General features: G+C 36.1%; 1 protein-coding gene across 9 annotated transcripts in view; it reads left to right on the forward strand.

The window, feature by feature from the left end:
- The first annotated feature begins 1,045 nt into the window (after positions 1-1,045).
- Positions 1,046-23,575, forward strand: part of acaca (acetyl-CoA carboxylase alpha) — a 70,015-nt gene continuing 47,485 nt past the window's right edge. For 6 of the 9 annotated variants that reach the window (XM_084412839.1, XM_084412841.1, XM_084412840.1 and 3 more), the window contains exons 1-16: positions 1,137-1,270; positions 5,073-5,325; positions 9,296-9,340; positions 13,328-13,460; positions 14,897-15,035; positions 15,318-15,427; positions 16,622-16,703; positions 16,796-16,894; positions 18,233-18,339; positions 18,424-18,534; positions 19,464-19,673; positions 19,825-19,995; positions 20,852-21,013; positions 21,512-21,675; positions 21,977-22,127; positions 23,447-23,550. In XM_084412839.1, coding sequence (XP_084268965.1) covers positions 5,102-5,325; positions 9,296-9,340; positions 13,328-13,460; positions 14,897-15,035; positions 15,318-15,427; positions 16,622-16,703; positions 16,796-16,894; positions 18,233-18,339; positions 18,424-18,534; positions 19,464-19,673; positions 19,825-19,995; positions 20,852-21,013; positions 21,512-21,675; positions 21,977-22,127; positions 23,447-23,550 — 2,012 coding nt within the window. In that variant the 5' untranslated portion in view covers positions 1,137-1,270; positions 5,073-5,101. Of the gene's footprint in view, positions 1,271-5,072; positions 5,326-9,295; positions 9,341-13,327; positions 13,461-14,896; positions 15,036-15,317; positions 15,428-16,621; positions 16,704-16,795; positions 16,895-18,232; positions 18,340-18,423; positions 18,535-19,463; positions 19,674-19,824; positions 19,996-20,851; positions 21,014-21,511; positions 21,676-21,976; positions 22,128-23,446; positions 23,551-23,575 lie in introns of all 9 variants that reach the window. The other 3 variants (XM_084412842.1, XM_084412845.1, XM_084412847.1) reach the window with 1 other exon arrangement.

Here is a 23,575-nt window from a genome sequence, read left to right on the forward strand (position 1 = left end):
AGCGCAACAAAACAATGCTTCAAGAAAAATACAGCTAAGATGATGAACGACAAGGAAGCACACACACAAAAAAAAGAACACACAGTATGTAAATACAAACAAGAGTTTGTTGTTAGTTGCCAACAGCTCAGCAGGTCCAGACAATGACACTCAAAACCAGTGTTACTCACATGTAACGTGATCAAAGCAACCTCCGCGTCTGTTTTCAGGCCTTCCCGCTTAGCTCTCTCCAGCGCTGGAAAGCTTTTCTAATATTAACGTGGGTCCTAAAGTTCTTTCCTGATCATAACCTTCATTTTCCAGTGATATGAGCTGGTCTCTTTTGTAATGTCTCTCAGCCATCTCTCTTTCTGCAGCCTTTCTTCAAATCTCCCTCTTGCTCGTTCTCTCTCCTCCACTGTCAAACGCCACCTAACGCTGATTGGCTACATGTTGTTGTGTCCTCCGACCAACTTTCAAGTATCGTTTTTTCAAATATCGCTTACCCCACCTTGAATTCACTATGGGCTATTGAAGGGTATAGAAAAATTATATGAGATTTATATATAATAATTATATAATAATTATATACAATTATACACACCGAACCGAACAAACTCATCTTCTCACAAGCTCATTTGAACAGCTTCTTTGTGTTTACATCCACGCTTTTAAAACTATTCTAACTAGGAATTTCAGGGAGAATGTCATCACATGTTTTCATAAGCCTAATGGTGGGGTGATAATAATAATAAAATTATTTATTGAAACATGTTAACAATAATAAAAATGCATTAGGACTAAATATGCGTTCTTTTCAGATATTCAGCTTTGCTTTCTAAATACCAAATACATTAACGCTTCCCGTCCACGTTTTTATTTTCTGTTTTAATCCAACGCTGCAAAAGTAGCTCTCAGAACATTCTACTGTATGACAGAAAACACGTGTCTAACGAAGCGCTATATCATTAGGCACACCTTCGCATTTATTTCCATACGTAAACCCGCCCCGACCAAAGCGCGCAATACGATTGGTCCACTGATGCAGCGTGAGTGACTGCATCGTGAGGTCAAAGGACGACGTCCAGAAGTAACCCCTCCTCGCATCACACCACCGTGATGCTGCTGTCAAAGAGGCTGGAACTACACAGCCTGTACCATTATGCTGCTATATAGCCTATTAGCCATCACCAGAGAGGAGATGGTCTTCAATTAGGAGGGAATTCATTCAATCGATATTAATAACGTCCGTTTACACGCACCAGAATTGCTTGCAGACTCTTGTCTCACGGTGAGTACATAAGCTTATTACTGGGAGCGAGTGCTTGCTGCACATGGCACTTCACATAACGTTACTAGATGGATTTATAAAACATCAACAGCGACTTTGGCTGGCGAACCTACGCAGATCAGAAGGCAGGAGTGTTTGTGATGGTATGAAGAGTTAGCATGTGTGCTAGGTTGAACCGATTGCACTGTTTTAATCAGTATAAGTTGAGACAGGCAGATTACATGTTTGAAATTATGATTATCATACTGATCGAAGGCAACTAGTTATGGACTAGAGTTATGGATGAGTGCAAATTAGCTCTAATGTAACGTTAAGTGTTAGATGATTAAAAAGGAGTGTTATACATGTTGAGGGTCCGCGATGCTCTGACTCGTTCGTCAGGTTCGTCAGGCTGGATGAGGTGAGGTCATATTTCTTTCACATGTGTCAGTCCTCCAGGTAAGTTGCTAAATCAAGGCACAGTAATCAGACAGGTTCACATGGAGTCGCGTAGAATGGGGAACACACAATAGCGCTACTGTTGCAGAACTTGTAGGCTACTTGTGATAATGAGGGAGTCGATGATGGTGCACCATGGTGCTTTGATTGCTATTTGCATAGTACGCGACCAAAAACACAACAATACTATGGTAACGTTACCATGTGCACAGAGCATCACTTACAAATAAGTACCAAACATACCATTAGCTGCTACTTGGAGGAAGTACATCATATTACATACTATCTAGAGGAAGTAGGCTACATACTTTTAGCTACCTTCTATGTAAATATCATGGAATTTGTAGTATAAGTCATTGTGGGTCAATGTTGGTTTTGTTAAGTAAAACTATTAAAATTCCCATTAGATTAAGTCAAATATAAGTATTAAATGGAAAACTTAAAAATGTTGCATATTGGCAAATAACTGAGATTAAAAAAAAGTTAACATGGTTAAAAAAAAAAAAACGTATAAAAGAAGCATTTATTAGTCTTAGTTACTGTTAATTTCGACATATATTAATACATGATTAAAATGAAAAGTTGTATTTGTTAAGATTATTTAATGGACCTGAGCTAACGTAAACTAACAATAAACAGTTGTATTTGTATTATATAGGCCTAACGTTAACAAAGACTTATACATACCGTAACAAATGTATTCCTGATTGTTAATGCATTAGCTAATGTTAACTAATATTACCTTATTGTAAAGTGTTACAGAAATATAAAAAAAGACAAGCTCTTAAAAGAAATACAAAAACTGAAACAAATATTCAAACTATTAATAAATACTATAATAGTATATAAATAAAACTAAAATTACACTGATATAGTACCATGGTATTATTTATAGGACTGTCTCGTATGTTACTGCACTTGTTTCTTTTCTAGTAAGGCATGACTTGGAAAGTGACTGTTACACATATTTCATGAATATAAAGCAAGTTCCAACATGCATTTCCTGAATGTACCTTGTTGAATCAATAGAATACATGGTCACCTATTTGTCAGTAGGGGTGGTGAAAAAAATCGATTATTGATTAATCGCGAGTATGTTATGGACGAGTATGAATCGATTATTAAATTTTCAAAAATCGATTTTTTATAAAAAAAAATAAAAAAAATAATGCCAGGATTACGTAATCGCTCAAAGCCGCGATAAAAAAATTTAAATAAAAAATCCACTCTGCGTACATTTAGAGCATGTTGTGTTATGAGAGGCGAATCACAACTACTTCAGAAAACCCAGCACAATATAGGAACTACCAGGCAGTGACGTATGTGTACGCTGAAATAAAAAGTATTTCACCTCAGAAAAACGGACGTTCCTCTCCTGTCAGCCGTTAAACTGTACTCGTAGCGCACACTCTTCAATTGCACGCACAAATGCGGAGGGGCGCGCTGTGTATCGCTTCACTGTATAGTGCAAAGTGCAAAGGAAACTACGAGCATGCAACGTTGTAAATTAGTAAGCCATGAAATAAAAGTAAAATACCAATAAATCACGTTACTGGTACGTCGTGTGTTAGCTGAGAAGGATTTGAATGCAGGTATGATTTTCATTCTATTCACCAGGAGCAGTTTCCATGTTTCATTAACAGTTCTTGTTAGTATTGTGTATTCACCATGGTAACTGTCGTTTCAATATTAACCCCAAAATGCCACTTTATTTTCACTTTGTGTTATTTTTTATATTTGTAAAATACTGTGGTGGCTCATACCAACATTGAATTAACAAAAGCTAGTTTGGGACTGCTATTTAATATCTTTAGCTGAACACCTTGTCTTTCTAGAAGAAAATTGTCCAATTTCTTCAGTATGTTGGTTCTGATCTAGCCTACTTCCTAAAGGAAATAAGCCTTTCATTTATTTGTTATTGTTTAGTTCAACTTGATGAGTCACAACACAATGTGATGTATTCATTTCTGTGTTCTACAGAACATAAGCTACATACAAATAATTCTGAAGTTATAACTACACGACACAGAAAGTGCTTTGAGTTGTTACTCAATAAAAGAGTTAAGTAATTCAGCAGCTGACTTTTTTTAATACTTTTTTTAATACTGCAATCACTTTGTAGTGTATTTTCGTTTACTGTTGTGAACTGGAAAATCAATCATCGCTAATCGAGAATCGTTAATAATCGAAAATCGACTGTAATCGAATCGGGACTTCAATAATCGTAATCGAATCGAATCGGGAAATCAGACAGATTAACCACCCCTATTTGTCAGTCATATCTTGTATTTAATAACTCACAGTGGCACTTCAATGACAAAAAATGATAATCAACAAACAAAAAATAATGATATGGTAATCATTCAGTTCCAATACATAGAAAAATAACATGATATTACATGTGATACCAACTTGTTCAGTAAGACCTGATCTGTCATAGCGAGTTTGCGTTTATTGAACTTGACATGAATTGGATATCTGAATCTGAAAATCTATTTTCTAAATGCATCTTATTATGAACTACTCCATGCATTGTTTAATTTTTTTATATATTTTTAAGCTCGAGAGAAAATTTGGAGAAAATTTACTTCTCCAATCATTTAGTTTTTTTTAAACATCAGCCTTTCTTACAATCAGTGGAGAAAACCAAGTCCCTACCCTACTTTTTTTTCTTTCTTTCTTTTTTCAATAATCAGTTTCAGTCAGCTGTATGTCACAATACGGAAGAACAAATCTGTTGCTACCAGTGTTTGGCAAATTACTCTAAAAAAGTAATTAGCCTAATTACTAGCTAGCTATTAATAACATATTCAACAGTTACTCTCTCTAAAAAGGATTGCATTACTTATTGTTTTCTAAATCCCATATCAACCAATGCAAGGATAGACATGAAAATGCTCTTTCAAATCTTTCAAATGAATAATATAAAAGTGCATGAACTATTTTTGAACTGACCAAAGTATTTAAAAGGAGAATGTTATAAAAAAAAATCATTTTAACATAAGATGTTAAATCCACTATTGTTTATATAGAATTGTTCTATAGCTATAGTATGTAATGCAATTACATCAGAAGTAACTAACATAAGAGTAATCCCTTACTTTTCTTTTTTCAAGGCAAACATAATTAAATTACAGTTAATTACTTTGTAAAGAGTTAGTCCAAATACTGATTGCTGATTTTTTTTCTTTCTTTTTTTGTTACATTGTGCAAGTAAAATGCAAGATACACATTTGCAATTTTGCATCACATCATCCTTGTTTTTGTCATATGTTCACTGGAAAAAATATGTTTATTTAAGTAAAATATGTAATTAAGAAATCATATTTTCTTGTGCAAATGGATCTTCTTCTCCCTCCCATAGTGCTTGCAGCCTGTCAGCGTGGCCTACCCATGGCAGAGCAGGACACCGAGAAGAAGCTTCCAGATGTGGCTGCACTGCACTCTCACTTCATTGTGGGCTCTGTGTCCGAGGATAATTCCGAGGATGAGACCGCAGGGAAGCTGGACCTGCAGCTGGAGGAGAATCCACGCTCCCTTTCCCCCTCCTCTGTCAGTTCAGACAGCACTTATGAGATGGGTTTTGACAGCCTGGACGGAGCCTTGCTCAATATAAGGTCAGAGATGCTTTGTGTTCTTTGTTTGCAGTTATTGTGACATGGATGTCCACTTTCACCAAGTCTGTATCACGCTTTCTGTGTCTGGTGCTTGATATCTGATAAGACTAGTACTGGTTGTCTAAAAATAAGTGATTACATCTGTTAGCTCATGTGTGACGGAAGCGTTGTGCAAAGTGGTGGCTTGAGTACTATGTCCATCAAGGTTCATTTGGGTTCATTTCTTTGCTGTGTGAAAATGTGCACAAGCGCCTCTCTGTGAGTTTGGTTAACTTCGATTGCACTGCCAGGCGTGGCAGTGTTTTGCATCTCTATGCCTACTGAGGTCTCACACAGACATGCCATTATGGGTGGTGTTGAGTGTGTGTGTGTGTGTGTGTGTGTGTGTGTGTGTGTGTGTGTGTGTGTGATGCTTCAGGAATAGCTTGGAGTCAGACTGGAGGCTGTTTTATATACTCTGCAATAGTGGTAGTGTAATGGTCAAGGATCTGGACTGTTGGCAAAAGGTTTTAAGTTCAGTCCCTCATAGAGTTCTAGGTCCAAAACATGATTTTTCAGGTAACTGCAGTTTACTCTCCAGAACTTTTCCTGTCTTTACCGCACTGCATGCGAAACAAGTTTTAATGTATTTTTTTTTATTTATTTATTTATTTTTTTTTATGACTAATAATTTGAAATATATTTTCAGTGTAATCTAATCATATTTGACAGTGCTAGTTTTGTATCCTACTATTATAGTTTTTTGGTAATATTTTCGGTAATTATTATGTACAGTGCAATGCATAAGTGAATACACCCATGCTAAAGAATGGCCTTTGGAATTAAAATAGCCCCACATCATCACATAGCCTTCACCATACCTAGAGATTGGCATGGTTTTATTTCAGTTAGCCTAAAAGCTAGTTTGATTTGCATTGAGAGATGATCTTATGGAAAGTACCCCATGCCAATCTCTAGGTATGGTGAAGGCTATGTGATGATGTGGGGCTATTTTAATTCCAAAGGCCAAGGGAACTTTATCAGGATGCATAGTATCCTAAAAAATAAATAAAATAAAAATACTTAAAAATAAAAATCTGCCTGCCTCTATGGGAATTTAACATAGGGGTGTACTCACTTATGCACCATGTATTTTAAGGAAGGACATTTATTTATTTACGATACATTATTCATTCACAAAGAAAATTGGTGTCCTTAAAGGTTGGATTTTTCCTAATTTTTTTTAATTAAGGCATTGTTCAATTTCCAAAATATGATTTTTTATTCCTCTTTTTAGTCAACTTTAGCATGGGTGTATTCACTTATGCATTGCACTGTATTTGGTAATACATTTTTTTTGTTTTAAAGTTTTAGTAATTTTGGTGTGTGATTTTTTTTTTTTTTTTTTTTTTTGTATTTTATAGAGAGAGAGAGAGAGAGAGAGATTAAATTTTGCATATAGGTAGTAACAGATTCAATAATTACTGCAGAGACATTTGATTGATTTGAAACTGCCCATTAAACTACAAAGACATGGGTCTTTGCCACTTAGGTCTAAACTCACTTAGATCTAAAGTCACTTTCTATTATTATTATTCTATTTGTGTGGTCACTGGACCACTTGCAGACACTTCTGGCAAATCTGCTGTTTGTTTGCACCTTTGTGAACATACATCATTTATTTAGTGAAATAATAACTCATCTTGCTCCTCATTGCGTATTTTTGTGTTTTCTGATTTTATTTACTGGTGATTTAAATTATGATTATAATACCTCATGCCTCAGTGTTCAGAGAAGGGGCTGCAAATTAAAGGAATAGTTCACTTAAAAATAAAAATCCTGTCATCATATACTCACCCTCAAGTTGTTTCGAACCTGTATGCATTTCTTTCTTCTGCTGATAACAAAGGAAGATATTTTGAAGAATGTCGGTAACCAGACAGTTGATGGACCCCATTGACTTCCATAGTAGAAAAAAAAAAAGAATACTATGGAAGTCAATGGGGTCCATCAACTGTTTGGCTACCGACGTGGTTCGAGACGCTCCAGTCCTTCACCCTTAAAGGAGCACTTGATGTGTGCCAGCGTTTGTAGCATTATTGCAATACTGTAACTTCAAGTTACACATGAATGCTATGTAAGGGACAGCATACTACCTACTCCTCATTCTACATACTGCAGTGTGCAGTGTGCATGTTATGTGCAGTATGCATTTTCTCAATGTCTTGAATCAAATGACATCTTATACATTTAGCAACCGAAGCATATTGTGTGAGATTCCGTATCCCACAATGCACTTGCACTTGATCTTTCATTTCCAGAAGAACCAGACCCAGAAGTAATATCTGCTTTCTTGACTCAAGAATCAGACAGAACTGGATATGCAAACTGTTATTATATCCAGATTATAACTGGATTCCCTGGCTAAATTTAACACGCACATAGCATGCTACTGTTTGATATGCAGCATGTAGCATACTGCTGATTGATATGCATAATGCATACTTTTTCACGTACTGTACAGCAGTGATTCTCAATTTTAATTTGGCCCTGGGACCTACATTTTCCCATGGTCATTAAGCCACGACCCAAATATTTAGGAATTTGAACCAGGCAAATTTATATCTAAAAAATGGTTGACTCACACAAGGACCATCCCACTTTACTTAACAAGTTTTTAAAAGTACAATAAAGTTAGTAAGATGGTATTAGCAACCACAGTCATCAAAAAATATAGAAAATAACACAAAGTGAAAATAAAGTTTAATAAAGATTAAGGATAATACAGTTACCATGGTAAATAGACAATACTAACATGAACTGTTAATAAAACATAAGGACACTGATCCTGATGAATAGAATGAATGTCATAGTTATGTAATTTATTGGTACTCAGGACAATTGGCTGCATGTACGAGTCTGCATAATCGGTTTCAGAGCTTTTCTCTGCATTTATTCATGAGAATTAACCCGTTTAATCCAATCACTGTGCTGTATTATGCATGAGATCGCATTACAGAGGAGAATGAAAATGCCACACAGGACCGTTTGAACGCTGTTCACCTGCCTGTTCAGCTTTGCGTTTGGATACATGTGCCGTAAGTGTATGTGTCGCTCCGGCCCATCGTCCAGACTGCACTCTTGGGTCTCTCTTGCCTCCCCTGTGCCCATTGACTTTTAACAGACCCCCTAAAGCGTGCGCTGGGTTTGGTGGGGTGTAATTGAGAATCAGTAGAGGACAGTCACGTGAGAGGGAGGCAATGCCTCCATCGTGCTATGATTGGTTATGATTGGATACAACTGGTTTGTGTGATAAATCCCACCTCTTGTTTCTGTGCGCGTTCGCTAATCATTCTGAATGAACAAAAATGATGGCGTTGATGGGAATACTAATTAAATATCTCAGCCACTTAGATATCACCGCTTTGTCATTTCAAAATCAAACTTGAAATGGCCTAAAAACATGATGACTGTGGGGGGTTTTTTAGGCAGCAATCAGCTTGGTGAAATTAAAAGTACATCTTCGTGTCTGTGACCAGTGTTGTAAAAAAGTATTGTATAAATTGTTACTGCCTTTAGTTATTATTTTGGAATAAATGTAAAAATGCTTAAAACATTTACTTATTTGTACTTGGCTTTAATAAATAGAACATTAATTACTTTGATAATGTAAAAATACAAAATAAAATTGTATTTGGTTTATTTCACAGGAAAATGTTCAACATTAAGTGTAGGAATAACTGGGACATGAATTTACATTTGATAAAAAAAATAAAAAAAGATTTAAAAAAAGAAGAGGACTTTGCCTCCTTTCCTGATGTCAGTTTATATCCGCACCGGAGCAAGAGTGTTTGAAGTTTTTATGTACATATTTCACATACTCTCCTGCTGCAAACATGAACCAGCACCGTGAATGCACAAATATTTCATCATGTCTTCTACAAATAAAATATATATGTGCAATGACACGATGAATCATTCTGATACACAGAGAGGATGATGTACAACGAAAATTCAAAGAAGAATGGACAAAAAAGTAACTATGCCTTTATTCTTTCTGTAAAACTGATGTGTGTCATTTGTTCAGAGATTGTAGTGCTCGTAAACATAATGAAAATATTATTATAAGCCTTCTTCATTTTTCATATATAGACCAATAACTATTAACAATAACAACTTATAATGCTGATTTGTTGATATTTCTAAGACTAATTTATCAGAATGTGTTTGATTTGTTCATTATAGATGCTTGTATTCTGTAATGATTCGATTTTTGTGAGTTTGTTGTTTATTTATTTATTTATTTATTTATTTATTTATTTTTTATTATTAATATTAATGTTTATATAATAGGGCTGTGCAATTAATCATAATTGATTTTTCGAAAACAAGATAATCAACATTAAACGATTATTATGCCGCTGCTGCATTCCGTCCAGCGCACATTCCTTTCCTTGACAGTGGTGCACTTTCGTTCCTCCATAAACTTGACATAAAAATCAGCCAAATACGTAAGTGAGTGTTGTAAAATGCTGTTGCTAAACTGGGGGAGTGCTTGATATTAAACAGTGTTTAATCTCCTCGAAAGAGATACTGTTCCTGTGCGCGTGCTCTGAGACTGAGCGGAACGTGCATAAGTACTGTGTGCTTCAGATACATGCCTGAATGGTCAAATAGCCTACACACAAATATGTCGAATTGCCGTTTTGGTAAGAATCTTCGTAAACAGTCAATTATGTTTTAATTGAATGTAAACAGTTGTGAAAGAAAATGCATGTGTAACAGTATATTTGATCTGTACAGCTCTTCAGAAGCCTAATAAATCGGCTGCAGTCATTATTGTTAATCAAACAACAAAAGACAAAGATACAATCACTCACTGCTCAGAATGTTTTAATGTGGATTAGTCTATATTTAATGTATACAGCAGTGTTATTTTATATTTGATTACTTTATTCAATTTCTGTTTAGGCTATTACAGATCTGAATACCACTTTTAGTACATCTTCCTGAAAAACCTAAAGCACTGTTTATTTCATTTGTATTTTTGTTCTATTGATTTTTCGGTTTCTTTGTTCATATTGACTGTTTACTGTTGTCTTTTTTTTAACTATTTTTAGGACTTTTTAGATTAATTAACCTAGTATTAGTTTTTGCTGAAGTATCGATAATTGTGAAATTTCACTGACATTTAAAATTACTCATGTCATGAAATAAGACTTTGATCATATCACCCACCAATAATTGTGGGCTAATTAGTAGGCTAATTGTGATTTCAGTATTGACCGAAATTATCATGATTATGATTTTTGCCATAATCGAGCAGCCTTAGTATATAATGAGTGTGTTGCCGGTCTGTGTATTATTGGTTGTTGTTCCCACCCTCTGCACTCCCACTTTTACACAGCTTTACATATCCACAGTTTGTGGAAAAGATTTTTCCACAGTCTTTTTCATATCTGATGTGTGAACGACCAGGCTAGAAAAGACATTTAGAATGGGTTTTTTTTTTTTTTTTTTTTACTATACACTCCACGACCCACTCAAAATGGAGTTGCAACTCACCAGTTGAGAAACACTGATGTGCAGTATATACTGTGTTCAGTATTAAAAGGGTGGTTCAGGATTTTGGACATCGGACCTCATTTCCGAGTTAGCCTGGGTGTTATTTATCAGTGAAGACAGTTTTCAACATTTTTCATCCAGTCCTTCCAGTTGCATAGTTCGCCGGTGCTAGGCTAGCGCGAGTCAATGGTATCTGCTAGCCTGCCATTAAAAACAGTTTTACCCACTCCACAGTACACCAAAATCAAATAAATTATAACGCCAGACTATCGATGTAAATGTCTGTTGAGAGAATAATGTTAGAAATCAAACTACCCTTTCATCGCATTGCAATAGTTATACTTTGTTCCCTGTATTTATTAGCACAGTCTACAGCAGCGGCGGAGTGATATTAAGTTACCTAGGCAACCGAGAGAGCCGGTCCGTATGACAATCACGCAAGTGTATTTACCTGCCACTGACACTCATCACTACAGAAGCAGAGTATATTTCACGAAGAAATCAACAAGTCATAGGACTATGGCCACGTTCGTCTGGTCTAAAATGATCACTACAAATGCGCAACTTTAGTAGAGTCTCTGCCGGTGTCTCGTTGTCTAAGCCAGCAGCAAGAAGCCACAGTTGGTTCCTTTCTGGATCTCTCATTGGAAATTTGTGGAAACTTTTTGGCGACCATTTATTTGGTTTATTTTCACAATTTTGAAATGCACACCGAATGACCATGTTGCCAATTCCTTAGTTTACAATCGAATGTTTCGATATCGTTGTTCAAGGTTACTACTAGCTAGCTAGACGTCCCGACTGTAGTGCGCTTCTGTTCTGTGTTTATTTTTCGGCACAGTACTACTAACCGGAGCAAAGTAAAATTCCACCGCTGCTGAGAAACTAGTTCCTGTAAATGTAATGCGATCATTGAGATGCAAGAGTAGTTTGATTTCTAACATCATTCTCTCAACAGACATCGATAGTCTGACGTTATAATTTATTTGATTTTGGTGTACCTGTGGAGTGGTTAAAACTGTTTTTAATGGCAGGCTAGCAGATACCGTTGACTCGCGCTAGCCTAGCACCGGCGAACTATGCAACTGGAAGGACTGGATGAAAAATGTTGAAAACTGTCTTCACTGATAAATAACACCCAGGCTAACTTGGAAATGAGGTCCGATGTCCAAAATCCTGAACCACCTCTTTAAGTGTGTTAGTACTGCATTCTAAACATAGGTAAATGTTTTTGCACGTAGTTTGGAAGTTCTTTATTGCCCTTCTCTTCCCCTGAAGCCATCCATCATTCATCATATAAAAAATGATCAGAATCATTGTCATAGTTTAATATTTTTGGAGTGTGGAAGTTTTTCTACCAAATCAGCATTTTTGTACACTGCCCCTCACATGACATGCAGGAAAAAATGGATATGTTGCCACAAATTAAAGGGTTGAAAATGAAAAAATGAAAATTCTATTTTTTACTACTAATTATTCACCCTCATGTTTTTCCAATCCCGTAAGACTTTCGTTCATCTTCGGAACACAAATTAAGATATTTTTGATGAAATCTGAGAGCTGGCTCACTCCTTCATAGGCTTCTATGTAATTTCATCTGCCGGCTAAGAAAAGTTAGTAAAGACATCGTTAAAATAAGAGTCATAAGTGACTACAGTGGCTCAACCTTAAGTTTATCAAGTGATGAAAATACTTTTTGTGCACAAAAACAACAACAAAAATAACGACTTCATTCAACTATTCATTTTCTTCCGTGTGGGCCTCTGACGTGAGTTCACGAGAGCGCCACGACGGCGCGAGAACTGAGAAGATGATGCTCACGATCATTGATGGGAAAGTGTGAAAGGTAAACCATTCAATTCGCGGCATTGGAAAGGCACTTTTACGTTTTCTCGTTGGTTTCTCACAATTTGGACATCCAGGAAATGCACACTTTAGAACCATTTTAAACACTACATCGAGACTGCGTCATCTTCTCAGTTCTCGCGCATGTGTCGTGGCGCTCTCGTGAACTCACGTCAGAGGCCCACACGGAAGAAAATGAATAGTTGAATAAAGTTGTTATTTTTGTTTGTTTTTCATCAAAAATATCTGAATTTGTGTTCCGAAGATGAACGAAAGTCTTACGGGGTTGAAACAAAATGAGGGTGAGTAATTAACGACAGAATTTTCATTTTTGGGTGACCTAACCCTTTAAGAATTTGTTCCCACAATTGAATGTTTCTTTCTTTTTGTTAAATCATGGCCGCGTTGGGCTAATTTGATCCATTGTTTTAATTTAGTTATGTCATGGCCACTTTTTTTTCTCTCGCATGTGTGTTGCTCCATATTTTTGTACTGAATTGAAAAGATTTAGTATAGTCAATGCTATAATTTCCAAGTGTCTTTAGTGTTAGTCTTGTTGTATTCAGTAAAGGCCACATTGTGAATTATGATGGTGTTGTGTTTGTTTCTCAAGGCCGAGCATGTCAGGACTTCACCTTGTGAAGCAGGGCAGGGACCGTAGACGCCTGGACCTGCAGAGAGACTTTACTGTCGCTTCTCCCGCTGAGTTTGTCACCCGCTTTGGTGGAAACAAAGTCATTGAGAAGGTAAGATCCATGACTGATGTCTGCTATGCTGCTATACAAGCGTGGTCCAGTGGTATTTTGGTATCATTGAGATACCATTATATATTTTTAGTAATATTTTGAATTGTTATATTTATATTTTCTGTATTCATTCAGACTTCTCAGTCTGAAAAGTCATATCAGACTTCATTCGACTTTTACGTCACTCTAGATCAACATTCATCACAATTCTGTGCAGATGGGAGTCACTCGAAAGCTTTTACATACCGGTAGTTTTTTGGTCACTCAGTGAATTTGTAAGACGGTAGTGAAGTTAGTCAGTGGAGGGACAGTGAGCTGTTATAATCATAAATAGTAAATATTACAGCTTTCTTTCTCGTCCTTGTCTGCATCCTTATCGCCTGCGCGCATGGCACATCACCATATAAATAAACGCGTAAACACTGACTTCAGTAATCTTTGTGTTTATTTCTGTATAATTATGTGCTTTGCGCCATCTTTGTTATTGTTCTTTTGCGCATGCGGATCAGTTCAGGACTGTGGCCTGTTCATACTCGAATATGATATTGGCCACATTTAAAATTAATGTGAACAGCCAAACAAAAGAAAATAAGGGATCTGAGCAAAAAAAAAAAGAAAAAAAAAAGGTATTGAGCACTAAGGCTTGCAGTCGATAAGTTGTTGTAACACTTTACAAGGTCCCATTAGTTAATGTTAGTTCATACATTAACTAACATGAACTAAGAAACTATGAGCATTGAGTTTGTAACAGTACTTCATAATTTTGTTAAAATGAGTTAATAAAAATTACAACTATTCAATGTTAGTTCATTTTAGTTGAGGTCCATTAAAAATATGAACAGATGCAACTTTTGATTTTAATAATGTATTAATAAATGCTTTTGTATTATTTTTGTTATTAGGTCATTTTTCGATCACCAAAATGACATATTTAAACGTTTTTTCCTTGAAAAAAAATTCTTCATGCTTTAAAAATGCTTGAATGTAACATCCTTCCCTCATGTAGTATACACGGGTCTATGAATATGCTAATTAGCCCCGCCTCCACTCACTCACACCAGCTCAGAGATCCACTCGTTGACGTGATTGGTTACAAGGTAGTTTGTGACGTCAGAAACACCAGCGATTTCAAACCACGTTTTTGAGACTGCAGTTTTAAAGAGAAAATACTCAGCAATGGTGTTGACTTGTGCATTTGTACATGGTTTGTCTTAAAGCATAATTGAAAACAACACAAAGACATGTAAACAACATTAAAAGCTTGATTTTAACCACAGGGGGGCTTTAAATTGAACCACATTGTAAAGCGTTAATGTTCAGTTAACATTTAATAACGGTTATTATTTCAATAACAGAATGTTTTTATGTTTTTAGTTTTTAGTTATCTAACCCTGGTCAGACGAAAGCTGCTGAATATCATATTTTTGTTGCTCCAGGTCCTCATTGCCAACAATGGCATTGCTGCTGTGAAGTGCATGCGCTCCATTCGTCGCTGGGCTTATGAAATGTTTCGGAATGAACGGGCCCTACGTTTTGTCGTCATGGTCACCCCAGAGGACCTCAAGGCCAACGCAGGTACGTTTTAAAAAGCTTGGCTTTACTGTTATGCCATAAGAGTTGAAAAATAGCTCAATGACACCTCCCCCCACTCCTAGCTCCATCATGGACTGTCAAATGTATTTAGACAAGATTGCATTGGTCCTTCACTTCATTGTTTAAACTATGTCAGTTGGCTTTGTTGGCGCAAGCCTGCCCTAATTTGCATAGAAAGAGTTCAGTGAGGAGGAAGTTATTTGTGAAAAGGCCTGTAATCTCAAATGTGCTCAATTAAATACAGATGTTTAACTATGTCTACAGAGTACATCAAGATGGCAGATCACTATGTACCTGTCCCAGGAGGGACAAACAACAACAACTATGCTAATGTGGAACTCATTTTGGACATAGCTAAACGAATTCCTGTTCAGGTAAATTCATGTGAGCTTTCATGGCTGGTGATCAGCAAATAATAAGTGGCTCCCTAAAGTATTTAGACACTTCTGTTCATCATATAAAGCGATCATATCTCTTCACAAGAATTGGATTAAACCCCTCGATTCATATTAATTCATTTTACGACACCCTTTTGTCTTATTTGGATTTTCTAAGTTTTGGTTATCTGGACTTTCAATTGGGAGGACATTAAAGATATCTTGAAGGGATAGTTCACACAAAAAAAGAAAATTCTGTCATCATTTACTCACCCTCTACTGAACAAAAAAGATGATATTCTGAAGAATATGTTGATGGACCACATTGCCTTCCATAGTATGGAGAAAATAATACTATGGAAATCAATGGGGTCCATCAACTGTTTGGTTTCTGACATTCTTCAAAATATCATCTTAAGGGTGAGTAAATGACAGAAATTTCATTTTTAGGTGAACTATCCCTTTAAGTTGTGTTTAAAATATTAACTAAAGTCTTATGGGTTTGGAATGACTTGAGAGTGATAAATTATGACAGAATTTTATCTGAGGCAGGGTTTCCCAAATGGGAATTTGTAAACCTCTGGGGTTCTTGAGTTTATGAAAAGCCAATCATTAATTAAATCATAAAAATGTAAATTAGGCTTTTTAATGCCTAACATTTGAAAGTAAAGAATTTAAAACATTAGTAATGTAACTTAGTATAAAATAAAAGTATTATTATAATTTTAAATGTATTTTTCACTTTTAAGGTACAATTGTATTATTGCAGTATTACTGTGATAAGACAAATATTATTGTACTCTATTTCTGTCTTCATTTTTTATTATTAGTCAAAAATAGTAATAATTGTTGATATAAAATCATTCTCTTTGCCTGAATTTGCAACGATATGAGGCATTTTTTTAAAAGATCTAATCTTATGAGGCATTTCCTATGAAATGTTTTACAGTTGCAATATATTGTTATGTATAACAAAATAATCACAATGTAGATGGTAAATAATAGAAAACAAAAATGACATCAAAACACTTTTGTTTGACTATGTCATGTGACAATTAACCGATATCAGAGAAGTGTGAACATGCGAACGGGTTGAATTGTTGAGATTAAATATGGTTTAAAAAGATTTTATGTCAACGGCTGAAAAAAAAGTTTGACACTTATTCTCACTTTTTCACCTACTGTCTTCAGGCCGTGTGGGCCGGTTGGGGTCATGCCTCTGAGAACCCCAAACTCCCTGAATTGCTGCACAAGAATGGCATCGCCTTCATGGGTGAGACTGAGTTATAAAGCACCACATTGATTAAATTATTAATGTACAGTGATAGTGCTGCTCTTTCTATAGCGATTTGTATCTTTCATTAGGCCCACCAAGTCAGGCTATGTGGGCTCTCGGGGATAAGATCGCCTCTTCTATTGTGGCCCAGACAGCTGGAATCCCCACGTTGCCCTGGAGTGGATCAGGTTAGTGTCAGCCTCAGACAGCACACCTATGAACTGTTCAGTAACTGTCTGATGTGTATATGCACGCAAAACTGGTAAGATCTGAATGAAATCACCAGCTCCAAACTGATGATTGGCTGTTATTCTGTTGGTGTGTGTGCAAGGGGCAGTTGTGGCCTAATGGTTAAAGAGTCAGACTGGTAACCTGAAGTTTGCAGACCCAGAAAGCTGACTCAGTTTGAATGGATATTAAATCAAATGTCTTCTTGCACATGAACGGACAAATTCACACAAAATTATGTCAAAATGTCCGTATAGGCAAGTATAGCCTATTTGTGAAACATAGGAGTTATGTAAAGAGTTGAAAAGAAAACACTTGTGTAATAGTATGTTGGATACGTGCAGCTCTTAAAGTGACAGCAGCCAAAATAAACCTACTGCTTTCTCCTCAGTGTTAATCTAACAACAAAAGACAGAGAAAATCACTCACTGCTCTTGACTGGTTGAGCCCTGCTGGAGCTCTAAATATTCACTGTGGTACTAAATTAAAGATAAAAATATGATAGAGCAATTATATGAAAAGTGAAAGTAATTATAGCTCCTACAATACTGTAACAGGCATAATTAGGCTTGAAAATAATTGAAGGAAATGTCTATTTGCTAAGCCAACTAATTTGATTCATGTTCTTTTGGTTTCTCTGCCCAATAGTTTTAAAAAATTAAAAATGCAATGAAAATACAGGTATCAGTACTCAGTATCGGAAATTACAAAAAAATAGTATCGGTGCATCCCTAGTTATAATAGGCTACATTTGGAAAATTTTATTTCTAGCTTAAACTGTCATAAATCTTGAATGCTTTGCCACTTGGCAGATTGTTGCTGAAAGTGAACTTTAAAAAAAAGCACAAATACTATTAAAAAATTGTATGTGAAATATATATTTTTTAAACTTGTGCTCCAACTTTGAGGTTGATATCTCAAAAAAAATTGCTTTCAGTAAGATTTTGTTTGGGCGCAGTACTAAACGCTTGAAATTCGTTTCGGATTAATTTCCAGAGCAGTCATTTTTGACTACGAAGAGCACAAGTGTGACTATTTTTTCTGAACCATTTAACCTTTTTGAATTATGTCCATGATTTGTGTGTGTGTGTGTGTGTGTTCACATAGCAAGTTTCGTACCATTCCGATGAACCGAAAAAAAGAAAAAAAAAATATTTAAGGTTAAAACAAAGAGTACTTGTGAGTGAGGATTTTCCAATAGAGAAACTTCTGACATGCGTACCCAAACCACATGTTGTTGTTTTTTTTGTGTGTTTTTTTGGGGGGAGTTTGACCACCATGATGCTGTGTTTGTACAGGGCTGACTGTAGAGTGGACTGAGGATGACCAGAAGAAAGGAATTGTTAATGTCCCATCTGATCTGTACGAGCAGGGCTGTGTCCATGATGTGGAGGCTGGACTGAAGGTAAACTACATACTTGCATCATTTACAATGTGACATGTTCATAGTTTAGTTCTGTCAGTGACAGAGCATGTTTTTTATTGATAGGCAGCTGAACTAGTGGGGTATCCTTTGATGGTGAAGGCGTCTGAAGGCGGAGGAGGGAAAGGTATCCGAAAGGTCAACGGTGCAGAAGACTTCCCCAACCTCTTTAGACAGGTCAGAGTTGTTATTCAAGTAAAATCAAGCCAATTCAAATGTATTTGTGTAGTGCTTTTCACAATACACATTGTTTCAAAAGCAGCTATTATGCGATGATGCAAGCAATCAAGCAGTTTAAATATGCAATATAGTATATATCGGCCTACGCAAGTGTATGTGAAGTTGAACATATACGCTACCGTTCAAAAGTTTTAGATCTGTATGATTTTTGAATATTTAAAAAAAAAGTCTCGTCTGCTCTCCAAGGCTGCATTTATTTGATCCAATATACAGCTAAAATAGTAATATTGTGAAATATTTGTACAATTTAAAAATATGTTTTCTATTTGATTTATATTTTAAAATGCAATTTATTACTGTGTTGGCAAAGCTGAATTTTCAGCATCATTAATCCAGTCTTCGGTGTCACATGATCCTTCAGAAATCAGTCTAATATGCTGATTTGCTGCTCAAGAAGCATCAGTTATTATTATCAATGTCGAAAACAGTTGTGTACAAATTTTTTTCAGGATTCTTCGATGGATAGAAAGTTAAAAAGAACAGCTTTTTTCTAAAATAGAAAGCTTTTGTAACATTATAAATGTCTTTACTGTCACTTTTGATCAATTTAATGCATCCTTGCTGAATAAAAGTATTGACCCCCCCCCCCCTTAAATGCTGTTCTTTTGATTTTTCTATTTATCAAATAATCATTGTTTAATTCTATTCATCAAATAGTTGTATAATTCGTTATTAATTATTTTCTTAATTATTTCAAGTTATTAATTTGTTAATTGTTGAAATTGAGTATTACGAAGCCTGTGAGGTTTTGTTCGTTTTATAACTGCCAGTTTGAGTTTTACCCACCTTTTGGTTAACTGTTAACTTTCCAATGTCTATTAGGGTATAATTTCAGAACTATAACTTCAATACTGTGTTTTCCTCAGGTTCAAGCTGAGGTTCCAGGTTCCCCCATCTTTGTCATGCAATTGGCCAAACATGCCCGTCACCTGGAGGTGCAGATCTTGGCTGATCAGTACGGTAATGCCATCTCTCTGTTCGGCCGTGACTGCTCTGTCCAGCGCAGACACCAGAAGATCATAGAAGAGGCTCCAGCAACTATTGCCACCTCTGATGTGTTTGAGGATATGGAGAAGGTATGACAGACTATCATGAGGCATCAGATTCAGCAGAAGTCGAATGCTAATGCTATATTACCATAAAGGAATTAATAAAGTATCTGCCGCCATGAAGCACTGGGTTACTTAAACGGATAAAAGTGAAGAACTGTGTATCTGTTTGTTTCAGTGTGCAGTGAAGTTGGCGAAGATGGTGGGCTATGTGAGTGCAGGTACAGTGGAGTATCTCTACAGTCAGGACAGCAGTTTTTACTTCCTGGAGCTCAACCCTCGTCTTCAAGTGGAACATCCTTGTACTGAGATGGTGGCTGATGTTAACCTGCCTGCGGCCCAACTGCAGGTCTGAATGTGAATGTGTTTTAAAGGAATATTCTTGGAAAACAATATATATTGTTCAAGTTCCATAGAAAATAATTTTGGCTTGTCCCTCAGTTTGTAAAACCAAAGGGAAGATGCATTTTAAATTCACTTGTACAATTGCTTCTTTGTACTGTACCTACATTACTGTACAGTCAGATTTCCTTTGTTTTTATTTTAATTTTATGTGCGTTTTATTTAATGTTGTAAACATTCATGAGGGTGAGGGTGACAGAATTTTCATTTTTGGGTGAGCTATCCCTTTAAGTTGTATTTAACCTGAAATATTGCTTTAATACGTTTTGAGTGGAATACTGTGATGCAAGCTTTTCACTTAATAAACCGTCTTTGCCACATAGCATAAGGCTCATTCAAATCGCCACAATCACTAGGTTGGCAGCATCTAGTGAACAATATAACACAGTCTCTGCGGCAGACAATGGTCACGTGACAACTGTCGTTTCTATATAGGTCACTTGGTTGAGGCCAGTGTGCTTCAGGTCCAGTGGGAGTGGGACAGGGGGGGTTCATACGCTTATGTAACACACAAAGAATGCTGCAGATGAATGAGGGGAATTAATGGAGAGAAAAGGTCTGAAAAGGGCAATGTGGAGAGAAACACAGTGGGGAATCAATTGCATAACCAAGGGTGTGTAGAAATTAGAGGGGAAAGTGCATATTTGAAGATATTTTACTAATATCAAGGGGCCAGGATATCATAGATATTAAGTGCATGCTAATTTGTTTTACAGGGAAATTGGGTAATGCTTTTTTATCTTATTTTTTCATTTTGAAAGCTATTTTTGGCTATTGTGTGACCTGTTTGTTCTGTAATTCAGATCGCTATGGGCATCCCACTTCACCGCATTAAAGACATCAGAGTGATGTACGGGATGCAGCCGTGGGGAGACTCCCCCATTGACTATGATGGACTCTCTAACACCCCCTCTCCACGAGGACACGTCATTGCAGCTCGAATTACCAGCGAAAACCCAGATGAGGTGTGTGAGCCTGATTGATACTTAAAGGGTCATCATGTGAAAATTTAATAAGCTCTGATGTTGATTTCACATGCAAAGGAAGTGTCTTTGAAGTCTTAAAGGGGTGGGGTGGGGTGGGGTGGGGGGATGGTTCCTCAGTTTCCTTCAGGGGTTTATCAGTTTCCTCAAAAATATTATGCAGACAAAACTCTTTTCAACATTGATAAAATAAACTTAAGCTTAAGTACCAAATCAGCTTATTCATAAACATCATGTGACACTGAAGACTATATATATATTAGAACAATATTACTGTTTTTAAATAAATGCAGCCTTGGTAAAACATAAAAGACTGTTAAAAAAAAAAAATTCATACTAAAAAAAAAAAAAAACACTGTTTTTAAAAATAACATTGTTTTGAATGTTATTGGTGGTAATATTATAAAGTAATTGCCATGCAAATTTCTTGTGATGAGGCTTTGTCTGTATTTTTTGTGTGTGTGTTTGTTTGTATGTCAGGGTTTTAAGCCCAGCTCAGGAACTGTCCAGGAATTAAATTTTCGCAGTAACAAGAACGTGTGGGGCTACTTTAGTGTGGCGGCTGCTGGAGGTCTGCACGAGTTTGCTGATTCTCAGTTTGGCCACTGCTTCTCCTGGGGAGAAAACCGAGAGGAAGCCATCTCGTGAGTACTTCCTGTTGTTGAAAATCTGTTTTTGAGAAAAGGCAGTGTTTGTCACAAAATGACTCACCTTGTCAGTTTTAATTAATTGCAAATCATGCATAAATATAAGAATCATGCATAAATAAATGATTACGTAAAAGTTATGCAGGTCCGTTCACTTATGCTTATCAATCAAGCGTTTGTCCTGCTGTCCATTATTTCTCAGGTAGCCAAAACAAATAAAAACAAACAGTTTACTGATATTTGATAAGAAAAAAGATAATGAGATGTATTATTGATTAAGCTGAATGGGTCATGTTAGGAACATGGTGGTGGCCCTCAAGGAGCTGTCCATCAGAGGAGACTTCAGGACTACAGTAGAGTATCTCATAAAGCTGCTAGAAACTGAAAGCTTCCAGCACAACACCATCGACACGGGTTGGCTGGACAGACTCATCTCAGAGAAGATGCAGGTACATGAACCCACTGTCTTCATTTCACATCACAACTCTCATGAACATGCCTGTAATCCCTTCCAGCCATTCAAACATTCGCCTATGACAGCAAGACTAGGGTTGGGTATGTGTGTGTGTGTGTGTGTATGTGTGTATATATATATATATATATATATATATATATATATATATATATATATATATATATATATATATATATATATATATATAATATATATATATATATATAATATATATATATATATATATATATATATATATATATATATATATATATATATATGTATGTGTGTGTGTGTATGTGTGTATGTGTATGTGTGTATGTATGTGTGTATATGTGTATATATGTATATATGTGTATCGAGAACCGGTTCCATTTTAGAACCGGTAACAAATGTCCAAAAACCAGGGATTTGATAAGACGCACGCATTTCGATTACGCTTATCAATTCCTGACTTTGGGGACGTTCACATATCGCGTTTTTGCGCATGCAAATTCGTTATTTCAAGTGTAGGCGCGCGGCAAGTGGTCTCGACACACATGCGGTGCAGGTGTGTCGATGCACTCGTTTTTCCAGGTGTGCATACTGTATGCCACGGCATTCTGAAAACTGACCTTTACGTAACAACATCGAAAGCTAGGCCGAACAGCTGATCATAGCTGTACAGGGCGGGTTTTTATTTCTCATCTACATAAATATATCTAGTAGTAAAGCTAATGCAAGGGCTAGAAATCAATGAATTCTTTGCTGATACTCATAAAAAAAAAAAAACTCCTTTGAATCATTAATTCAAACACGTTTAAAACTAATGAATTCAGTGTCTCATTTATAAATACCTGTTTAATTAATGGATGATTCACTGAATAATATTTGAATAAATCTCTCGAGTCTTCTTGAATAAATGATTAAATGAAAAAAAATTAACAGTTGATTTTTGCCACCTACTGGAGTAATAATGTAATCAACACAATCTTTATTTGAACAGACATTTTACTGGTTATTGCTTAAAATTGGCAAGAAGAAAAGGTAGAAATATTTATTCAAGTATTTGCCCTTTTTTTTTCTTTTTTTTCTCTCCAAAAAATATTGGAATCTGAAACAAGAATCGATAAGAACCGGATTCGATAAGCAGAATCGGAATCGCTAACATTGAAACCATACCCAACTCTAAGCAAGACATTTTGACATTTAATGTTTGATGCTCAAATACGCTTCCCTAATTTGAGTCCACTATATAAGTTACCATTCAGTCACATCATTTAAATGACAAATGGAAACGGTTGTCAGTTTGAATGTCTGTAACTGTGGTTGTAGGCAGAGCGTCCTGACACTATGCTGGGAGTAGTGAGTGGAGCTCTGCATGTGGCTGATGTCAACCTCAGGAACAGTGTGTCCAACTTCCTGCACTCACTGGAGAGGTAACAAATCATTTTGTATACCATC

The sequence above is a fragment of the Rutilus rutilus genome, assembly GCF_951802725.1.
Source record: "Rutilus rutilus genome assembly, chromosome: 7".
Lineage (NCBI taxonomy): Eukaryota > Metazoa > Chordata > Actinopteri > Cypriniformes > Leuciscidae > Rutilus > Rutilus rutilus.